We start from the raw sequence: 11,822 nt of genomic DNA, 5'->3' as shown, positions 1-11,822 counted from the left end.
GGAACAAGTTTTTGGAGCTGTGTTGGTCCTTCACAACCCCCTCTTCTAAATAAGGGTAATATATATACACACTAGATTTTTGACACGTGCGTTGCACGTGATTATCAATTCAGAAAATTCAAGCGGAGATTTGAATAATAAGCTTTGCGCAAAATAATATTGTAGATTTTTTTGTGAATGTTCAACGTGGATCGTCATATATATCTCTTATTCACACGAACCTATGAAGATCATAAATGAAAAATTTATTAGTTAAATGCAATAATGTATATATTTATTTCAATTTGATGAGGTTCAATTATGTAATTAGTTGTATCTCACTAATATTACCTTATAGACGATATTTTTGTTGTGTATTTTTCATGTTATCTAACCAGATGTGTTTCACACGTTTATTCCACTTAATCTATTTAGATGTCATATGAACATGTGGAGACCAAGTACATTTCATTTTTAGAACTATTTTTGTGTATTAATTTTTATTTTATAAGTTATAACATAATAGATGACATTCTTTTTGTTGGCTCTCATATTTGACTTCTCGATTGTCTGTGTTCATAAATCAAAGATAGTTATCTGACTATCCATAGTTAACTGAGAAAGGTTTTTTTTTTTTTACCGAAAAAACTAAAATTTAAAATTAAAGAATATATTCTATCACTTGCAAACAATTTTCAATTTATTCAACCAAGCATGATTCGTCCAAGAAAAAATAACAACACCGTGTTATCACATATATAGGGGCGGTCTAAAAATATGAAAAATATTGGTCAAAAGTTAAAATAAGGAAAGATGAAAGATAGAAATAACTAATGTAATAACTATGAGAATTCATATTATTTTAACTAAAGAATGTGAATAACATTTGTGATAATTAGTAATAACTAAGATAATTTATAATGTTATAACTAAAGAATTAATGTGCAATAGATGAGCGTTATTAGAAGTCATATGAAATTTTCTTCGTCGAAAATACTGAAATATTAAGAAATAGTAAATTAGTAAAACAAAAAGGCAATGTTTACATAGTAATAACTATTTTTAAGCAAATTTCCAGATAATCTAAATAACATAAGTAGCATTGATAAATAAAGTCATTCTTTTGTCTTGAGCATCATAAAAGCAAATCGTGATAATTCTCTAACTCTTGAGAAGTTTAATAATTTTGGAAAAAGATATTCAGAAACATATATGTACATCACAAGAGAAATTGTTAACAAAAACAAATGAATTTAGACTACAATAAAAGTTAAACTAATACAAACTTCCACTGGTGTTATTACAAGTCATATGAAATTTGCTTCTTCGAAAATACTGAAATATTAAGAAATAGTAAATCAGTAAAACAAAAGGGCAATGTTTATATAGTAATAACTATTTTGAAGCAAACTTTCTGACAATCTAAATCACATAAGTAGCATTGATAAATAAATTCATTCTTTTGTCTTGGGCATCAAAAAAACAAATCGTAACAATTCTTTAACTCTTGAAAAGTTTAATAATTTTGGAAAAAAATATTCAAAAACATATATCTACATCAGAAGAGAAATTGTTAACAAAAACAAATGAATTTAGACTACAATAAAAATTAAAATAATACAAACTTCAACTTGCCTTATTACAAGTCATATAATTTTTTCTTCGTTGAAAATACTTAAATATTAAGAAATAGTAAATCAGTAAAACAAAAGGGCAATGTTTATATAGTAATAACTATTTTAAAGCAAACTTTCTGACAATCTAAATCACACAAGTAGCATTGATAAATGGGAAAAAGGTCAAATATGCCCCTAAACTATGCGAAAATGTCTAGATATACCCCCCCCCCCCATTTGAAGTGTGGCTCATCTGTGCCCTTGCCGTCCAACTTTTCGCGCATATGTGCCCTTGTAGACATTAGTTGCTTTGCTGGAAATAACCAATTCATTTTCCCTTTCTTTAAATAACAAATGGAATTGCCACATCCCCTTTTAATTACCACGTGACATTTATTTATATTTAAAAAATAAATACACCTCTTTTAAATAGGATATCTGACCCAAGGTGGCCGGAGTTTGAATTCCTCCTACCAGATCTAAAATAAGATAACATTTGACATCTGAAACACAGTTGTTTTGGGGTCGTTTGCTAGTTGTCTTGCTAGACCAATGAGGTGTGTGGGTTGGTGTTTTGTTGGCTACCTTGGGGGTAGTGTTTTGGAGCTCGTGGTGGTCGGAGCTATTTGGTAGTTGTTTGTCCGAGGTTGTGCGAATCGGATTGGAGCTCTATTGCTCATGGTTAGAGCTCGAAGCTCGCCTTTAATGGTGTTTTTCTTTTAGGAGAAAGTGATGGGTTAGGTTGGAGATGGCGTTTCTCCGACCAAAGGAATTTGGGTCAGACATGATTTGTCGGCTTATGTGAAATATCCACCAAAGAAATTTGGGTCGGATAGAATTTACGGGTCGGATATCCTATTTAAAAGAAGTGTATTCATTTTTTAATATAAATAAATGATACGTGGTAATTAAAAGGGGATGTGACAATTTCATTTGCTATTTAAAGAAAAGAAAAATGAGTTGGTTATTTTCAGCAAAGCAACTAAAGTCTACAAGGGCATATATGCGCGAAAAGTTGGACGACGAGGGCACAAATGAGCCAAACTTCAAACGGGGGTATATCTAGATATTTTTGAATAGTTTAGGGGTATATTTGACCCTTTTCCCTTAATAAATAAAGTCATTATTTTGTCTTGAACATCAAAAAAATAAATTATGACAATTCCCAAACTCTTGAGAAGTTTAATAATTTCTGAAAAAGATATTCAGAAGCATATATCTACATCACAAGAGAAATTGTTAACAAAAATAAATGATTTTAGACTACATCACGTTAACCTCATATATTGAAACATTACATACTAATGTATATACTAAGCAACAAAATAATTATTATATCATCATAATTATTTCTCTCAAGTACTCGAGGTTAAGGAACATACCCTGTCAGGATAGAATAATTTACTTCATCAGAATAGTGGTACCTCATATTCCGCTAAACTTCGAACTCACTCAACGACAATAAATCACACAAAAAATTTCAAAATGCAAGAAGAAGAAGAGTAGTAGATTAAAAAAATTGTGGTAGAAAAATGAGAGGAAACCCTTTTATTTATAGTCAACAAAGGGTAGTATGAACAATTATTTTTTGTGTCTTATCTGAAAAGTTACGACCTTTCCGAGAAGTCACAACCCTTTCGAAAAGTCACAACTTATTGAAAAAGTCACAACTCTTTGAAAAAATCACATTTCTTTGGAAAAGTCACAACTCATCGAAAAATCACAACCCTTTGAGAAAAGTCATAACTTATCAGAAAAGTCACAATCTTTGAAAAAGTCACAACCTAAGTTAGGGATATTATAGTAATTTAACATTCAAGTTAGGAGTTCATGCTTTTAAGGTAAATACATACATATATATATATATAAGTTATATTTTAATATGAATTTAATTTTTTGAAGAACTTGTGTGCAAATAAGCATAAATTCAATTGCTAAAAATTTAAAATATAGATCAATCTATTTGAAGTACAAAATCTTCGATATTATTTCACTTTTGCGGTCTTATATTTAGAAGGTTTCCAAGCTTTGAAAACTAAACTCGAGATTTACATATTTGTTTTGAACTACAAAATTCAAAACAAGTGGCCGGCCACCTTTGAACTCTAGACTGCTACTCTATTTTGTAAAGGAAAAATTACAGAAATCCACATTTTAGTATACTTATTACCATTATCCCCTATAAGTTTTACAAATCTCCAAAATTTCTCATTTTCGCGCATCGGATTAGTGTATCTTGCGCATCAGATTAATGTATCAGCGCTTATATTATTGTATCTCGCGCATCAGATTATTGTATCATGTATAAAATGTACATCAGATTAGTGTATCATGTATAAAATGTAATGTATCTTACTTAACGATTAATGTATCTCGCGCATCAGATTAATGTATCAGCGCTTATATTATTGTATCTCGCGCATCAGATTATTGTATCATGTATAAAATGTACATCAGATTAGTGTATCATGTATAAAATGTAATGTATCTTACTTAACGATTAATGTATCTCGCGCATCAGATTAATGTATCAGCGCTTATATTATTGTATTCGTTTGAGGGATTTCTGTAATTATAAACTTTTAAGGGATAGATTGTAATTTTGCCTTAAATTAAAGTATGTGATTTCTGTAATTTGCCCTCGAAAATATGGTCAATTCTAATAACAATGCCACAAAAATGGCCCAAGTGGTGATCAATTTTTTATCATGTTCGAGAAAATACATTATTGTCTTGTTACCCACGTACAAATAATCGTTTCATATGTATAAAAATAATGTCAAATTAAATATATTAGTAATATTGATATTAATTATGCTGAAACTAATTTGTATGCACTGTTTGGTTTGATATATTAAAAATAACATACATCGCATCATTTCTAGAAAAAAAGAAGTTATTTGTTTATAAAAATACCATCTACAAAATACGGTGGAAAGGAAGTGAGAAAGGTTTTGAAGGACATTTGTATATTTAACCATGCTAATATATGCATTAAGAACTCATGTATTGCTAATACCATGATTTGTCGCGTATTAGTTATACTTATCAAATCGAGTGTACCACTAGTGCTGGCATGAATCTTCCATGAATTGCTTGATTGAAGGACAAAGTGTACAAGAACATATGAAGTACATCCAACATGCAAAAACATATTTCAAAAGGCAAGCTAACAACTTGCTAGAAGAGTATCCTGGTTCTTTTATTTGGTTAATTGATTCCTTTAATTCCAACGAATTCAACTGAAACCAACATTTTTTTCCACGAAATCTCAACGCATACTAAGTTTTGATCCCATAATTGCAAAAGTGCGATGAATTCAATGGTGAGAACATAAATATTGAATCCATCAGTACAAGGGTCCACCAGATCCTTTTGCCATTCTTTAATTCAGCTTTCAACTTGGTTTGATTTTATGATTTCTGCAATGAAACTTGATTTGGTCCTCAAAAGGGCTATATGTGTAAATCTGCCTATTTAGATGAGGCTGTCACTTGCACTTCTGTCTCTATTTTGTGCTAGTCTTTAATTTTTGTCTTTTATAATAATTTTTTTTCTTCAGTATATAACTTCTTCTTTTTTGTATATAATATCTCATAAGTTATATTTTGATATAAATTTAATTTTTAAGGAACTTGTGTCCAAATAAGCATAAATTCAATTGCTAAAAATAAAAATACATATCAATCTATTTGAAGAACAAAACCTTCAATATTATGTCACTTTTGCGGTCTTATATTTAGAAGGTTGCCAAGCTTTGAAAACTAGACTCGAGATTTAAAACAAGTGGCCGGCCATCTTTGAACTCCAGACTGCTACTATAATTTTGGAAGTATGGTCAATTCTAATAACAATGCCACAAAAGTGGCCCAAGTGGTGATCAATTTTATATCATGTTCGGGAAAATACATTATTGTCTTGTTGTGGGTTACCCAACAAAACTAGTTTTGATTTTCAGAAAGATTCCCACGCAACTGAATCTCGCCAAATGATCTTATGGATCACCCATCCCATTTTTTAAGTGCTAGAGGGGTGTAAGCTCTTCAACAGAACTAAGCCTTCCCGCGGCTGAAGAAGAGCCAGGGGATCGGTCAACAAATAATTGTTTGATAGAGTGTATAAAAATAATATCAAATTAAATATATTAGTAATGTTGACATTAATAATGTTGAAACTATTTGTATGTACTGTTTGGTTTGGTATATTAAACATAATATACATCACATCATTTTTAAAAAAAAAGTTATTTGTTTACAAAAATACCATCTACAAAATATGGTGGAAAGAATGTGAAAAAGATTTTGAAGAACATTTGTATATTTAACCATGCTAATATATACATTAAAAACTGTTGTATTGCTAATATCATAATTTATCGTGTATTAGTTATATTTATCAAATCGAGTGTATCACTAGTGCTTGCATGGATCTTCCATGAATCGCTTGATTTAAGGACAAAGTGTACAAGAACATATGAAGTACATCCAACATACAAAAACATATTTCAAAAGGCAAGCTAACAACTTGCTAGAAGAGTAATCTGGTTCTTTTATTTGGTTAATTGATTCCTTCAATACCAACGAATTCAACTGAACCCAACATTTTTTCCACGGAGGGTAGATACATTATACATATATGTAAAACCATTGATGGTCAACGAATATTAAGTATTGATCCCATAATTGCAAAAGCGCGGTGTATTCAGTGGTGAGAACATAAATATTGAATCCATAAAATTTAAATCCATAATCTGCATCTACGGGCATTCTGTCGTATTACCATTGCAAATATGCAGCTGTTTTGTTGCCAGTATCACCATAAACAACATCCATGTTAGCTTCCATTAGTTTCTTCATGAGTAAACTAGCCTTCTCTCGAGCTTTCACTGACCCTCGAACCGAGAGATCAGCTAGCACAGATGAAAACTCAGGCAGCCTCAAAGCATCTCTTATGCATCCCTCACTTTCTTCGAATAAACGGAGTAGAATATCAGCAGCTCCCTCTTTACTCAACATACACTTTCCCTTCAAAATTTCGATTAGTAATGCCACAATTTTATCTATCTCTTTCAAAGCAGTTAGTCCCTCTTCAAACCTCGCAAGCAAGCATAGTATCGCCAAGGATGTTCCAGCAAGATCCTCGCAATCAGAATCTTCCACCAACTTGATCAGCACCGGAACTGCCCCTGATTGAACAGCCACCGTGCAATTCCCATGAAACTGCACCAATTCAGCCAATGTACTCAGGAAATGATGCGAAGCAGGGCCTCGTGACCTCGAGATGACCTTAACTAGAGCCTCAACCGTTCCAGCCACACCAAATTTTGCCTTGTTTTTATCTAACATTGCCAAACTACATAGAAGTGAAGCTGCTATCCTACTTGGTTCAGCTGAAGTCGAAGACATAATCACCGAATTGAGAAACAGGATTTTCTCCATGTCTGCTAGAGTTTGCTTGAGATTAGGATTGAGTGAGAGATTGAATAGAATTGAGAGCGCGAGAAGCTGAATAGTAGTTGATGATGGAGACATCGATAGGCTGAGCAAGGTAGAAACAACACCATTTGTTTGCGCTAACAAGTTCCGATTTTGAGGGCTCACCTTTGTGATTGAAACCAATGTTAGCAGAGCTTTCTGCTGATTCTCTTGAGATTCAGATTGCAATTCAGAAAGGCATTCAGCAATCGCCTCCCGTGGCCTCGCCATTTTTGGACCTCTAAGGACCATTAGGACATCAATTTAACTATATAATGACAATTTTTCGGGCTGCCTTCAATCATTGGATTCTCAACCTAAAGGATAATTAACAAAAAACAGTTTGCACAAGCAGCCAAATACAATCAGTCACTGCTAATTAAATGGATATTTTTCATATGGCTGGCAAATTGACTTCGATGATAACATAGTTTAATTTAATTTGATGAAAATAGTCAGCAATAAAATATGCAGTCTGAAAATCACAATACAAAACAAATCCAAAGAGAACAGGACAACAAACAATTCACCACCAAGAACGTCAGTTAAATGAATCACCAATATACCAACCTCAACTCGAAATTGAAACCTCGTGATTCTTAACTCACTTCATTGATCACTGGGTCATACCCTTGGGCCTTAGGTGCACCTCCGATGACACATTTACCTTCTTTAGATCAGTTGCTATGGCCCAGAATACCAAAAGCTGATCATTTAACAATATGAACATTTAAATACCACATAAAATACAGATTAGTAGTTTACAATTTATCCTATTTCACTAATATGTTCCTCAGTTGAGAATTAAAGCAACAACATTACAATGATGAATGTAAATAAATATCACAACCTTGAAACAAAACATATAATCAAATGTAAATAGAGAAGGTACTTCGGACTGCAGTAGTATGAGCTAATAAAACATTTGAAGCTCTTGTTAAAAAAATTAAACATTTGAAGTTAGCATAAAATTGTATTTTTTTGTCAATTTGGTCGAAATTTGGTGGTGTAAATCATATTAATCATCTGATTGACTTTGTCACATTCTTAGGAAGCTCATCAAGAACTGATAACTATTATAATTATTTCTGTAATAAGCAGGCTTCTCTTTTACGGGACATTTTTTTTGTGGTTTGGGATAATTAATCTCACCATAAATTCCGGATACCATAATGCAATGTTTCATTTGTGATTTTTGGTCATAAACATTCTTAAACTATACCCCAACTTAAACTACATCCTCAAATTATTGTTTTTAACAGAAAACATTCCTCAATTATTTAAAATTTGACAACTTTCATCCTTTTGTTAAAATTTGTCAAAAATTAACAAATCCTTCACAAAAACATGTACGGTTCACACTATTCTCAACAAAACTCCCTAAATCACCCCCAATAAACCAATTTTGTTCATTCTACATATTAAATTAAGATATTGTGAATTTTTTTAGCAACAACGTTTTGCATTGTCTTCCTTTTGATTAGCAATTTTGTTTTTATTTACTTTTCATATCATTTGATATCAAAAATTTATCGGTTGAAATGTTTTCTTCTCATTGATCTACAAAAAGTGGTGTCAATCAGAGACTTTTAGTTCTAATAATGGAAAACGAAACTCAACGACTAGAGATCAAAATTAGTTGAATCTTGATTACCTCAACTATCAGTTTGCCCAAAAAAATTAGATCTAACGATATTATGACTTTGCAAGGTGAAAATAGTGTAAAATTAAGCTCCAACTCTATTTAGTTGGTAAAGGAGAAGAGTAGATCATGTCTCCTCGTAGACTCACACCGTCATAACATTGTTTTTTTTAAATAGCAAACAAGGGTCTCAAAAAAATAAATAAATTGGAAGCTTTTACCAACAAGTAATAAAATTATATAATTTATTTTCAAGAGAATAGTATGAATTGCATATGTTTTTGTGTGGACATTTTTCTTTGTTTGAAAGGAGAAAAAAAGAGAGGAAATATCTATACCTAAATATTAATCCCAATTGACATGAATCTCAATGACAATGACCAAGAATTGACAATTGGTAACGTATTATCTGAGAAAAGCATAGAAACAATTCCCTCATCCCGACTCAGCTTCTCTCTTCGATACAGGAAATCTAACAATTCCTATTTTTTCGAAGGATATATGAAAAGAACGTCCCACTAAGAATTCTTATCTCATTAATAAAGTACAGATAAATAATATATTCCACTAATTTTTTGATAAATTTTAATAGAGGGATGGAAGTTGTTAAGTTTTAAATACTTGGAGGATGTTTTTTTTGTTAAGAAAGATAATTTAAGGATGTAGTTTAAGTTGAGGGTATAGTTTAAGGATGTTTTTCGCCAAAAACTCTTTCATTTTCTGCATAAGGGGAAAAATATCGTTCTATAACAAAATAATTTTTGTATTAAATAATTTTTGCATCAAGTTATGCGATAATTTATGTAATTTTAACTTGTTTTTGATATACTTTATTATTTGAGTCGAGAATCTATCAAAAACAACCTCCTCATTACTAATCTCTCGATATTCATCTTTCATATTAATCTTACATATACAATCTCTCCATTATAATTAGGACAAATCACATAAATCTCATACATTTAGGGGTTAATTACGTCCTATCGCAAAAGTTTCTTCAATTACAAAAATTCCTTATTTTTCATCACTCGCAGATATATTCCTCTGTGGTGAAATACATTACAAATGATACATTACTTAAGATTATGTTGCATCGGATACATTCCTATATTATCAGATATATTTCTCAGTTGTCGGATACATTGTGTATTATAGACTTATAGTCCATGAATTTTGTGTGATATGTGCGCCCGACAATTTTTTGGCCGAAAAGTTTTGTGGGTGTCCGTGACGACCTACTAAATGGCGTGCCTTTGTTCACTGGGGAAAACGTCGGAATTTTCAAGTTCAAACGAGGTCCGGAACAGAAAATTGAGATTTTTTCCATTTTTTGTGTGTTATTAGTCCATGAATTTTGGGTGATATGTGCGAGTGGTGATTGTTTGGCCGAAATTGTTCATGGGCGTTTGTGACGACCTATTTAATGGCGTGCGTTGGTTTCAAGGGGCTAACGTAGGTTTTTTCAAGTTCAAACGAAGTCCGGAACGAAAAATAGGGATTTTTCTATTTTTCATGTGTTATAGTTCATAGATTTTGAGTGATATGCGCACCTGACGATTATTTGGCCGAAATTTTTGCTGGACGTCCATGACGACCTACTTGATGACGTGCGTTGGTTTGAAGGGGCAAACTTAGTTTTTTTTTTCTAGTTCAAATGAGGCCTAGAACATGAAATAGGGATTATTCCATTTTCATGTGTTATAGCCCACAAATTTTATCTGATATGTGCCCGACGATTTTTTGACCGAAATTTTTTATGGTGTCCGTGGCGACCTTCTTAATGGAGCGCGTTGGTTCGAAGGGGAAAACCTGGCTATTTTCAAGTTAAAACGAAGCGTGAAACGAGAAATATGATTTTTTTCTATTTTACATGTGTAGTCCTTGAATTTTGTGAGATGTGTATTCGATGATTTTTTGGTTGAAAATATTTGTCGACATTTATAACGACCTATTAAATGGTTACCGTTGGTTTGGAGGGGGAAAACATAGGTTTTTTTCAAGTTCAAACGAGGTCCGAAACAGGAAATGAGGATTCTTCCATTATAGTCCATGAATTTTGTGTGATATATGTGTCTGACGATCTTTTTGAATGAAATTTTTTGTGGGCGTCCGTGACAATCTATTAATTGGCGTGCATTGGTTCAAAGGGGGCAAACATAAATTTTCTAGTTCAACTGAGGCCTGAATTGAAAATAAGAATTTTTCCATTTTTCGTGTGTTATAGTCCATGGATTTTGTGTGATATGTGCGCACAATGGTTTTTTGGCCAAAATTTTTCGAAGGCATTCATGACGACCTACTTAATGGCGCACTTTGGTTCGGAGGGGCAAACATAGGTTTTCTCAAGTTTAAACGAGGTCCGAAATAGAAAATAGGATTTTTTTTAAATTTTCGTCTGTATAGTCCATGAATTATGGGTGATATGTGCGCCCGATGATTTTTTGGCCAATTTTTTTGTGGTTATCCGTGTTGGCCTATTAAATGACGTGCATTGATTCAGAGGGGCAAAACGTTGGTATTTTAAAGTTCAAACGAGGCCAGAACTGGAAATAAAGATTTTTTCATTTCTCGTTTGTTATAGTACATGAATTTTGGGTGATATGTGCGCTCGATGATTTTTTGGCCGAAATATTTTGTGGGCGTCTGTGATGACCTATTAAATGAAATGCGTTGGTTAGAAGGGGCAAACATAGGTTTTTCCCAGTTCAAACGAGGCTCGAAACATGAAGTAGAGATTTTAACACACAAATAACTAAATTAATTGTTTAAAAATTATCGGTCAATTAATTAACTATAGTTAAACGAATAGTTCAAAATTCCCAAACCAACTTCATAAGCTGATAAAAAATAACTGGGAGCAACTATCAGAAGGGGTAAAACGATAACCTTACGAAGATTTTCAAAAAGGACCTTCCGGGTCATTACAATAATAATGTTAAGTTACCAATTGATGAATATTCAATAACTATTAAGTCAGGACAAACTAGGAAACAAGTTACAAATATAGTGTAAAAATTGAAGGAAACTTCTTCTTTTAGATGATAAAGTATTTTTTTAATTTAATAAATAACGGCACATCAAAATATAAAAATCTAAGTAACATAAATTTAA

At 32.1% G+C, this 11,822-nt stretch overlaps 1 protein-coding gene across 1 annotated transcript in view; it reads right to left on the bottom strand.

Moving 5' to 3' along the window:
* LOC107063427 (uncharacterized) overlaps nucleotides 1-7,300 on the bottom strand; it is an 8,985-nt gene extending 1,685 nt beyond the window's left edge. Inside the window, exon 1 of the mRNA XM_015315305.1 lies at nucleotides 6,375-7,300. Coding sequence (XP_015170791.1) covers nucleotides 6,375-7,300 — 926 coding nt within the window. The remainder of the gene's footprint in view (nucleotides 1-6,374) is intronic.
* Nucleotides 7,301-11,822: the final 4,522 nt, after the last annotated feature.

The sequence above is a fragment of the Solanum tuberosum genome, unplaced genomic scaffold (assembly GCF_000226075.1).
Source record: "Solanum tuberosum cultivar DM 1-3 516 R44 unplaced genomic scaffold, SolTub_3.0 scf00335, whole genome shotgun sequence".
Taxonomy (NCBI): domain Eukaryota; kingdom Viridiplantae; phylum Streptophyta; class Magnoliopsida; order Solanales; family Solanaceae; genus Solanum; species Solanum tuberosum.
The sequence above is the reverse complement of the archived record's forward strand: the minus strand, read 5'-3'. Positions and strand labels throughout refer to the sequence as shown.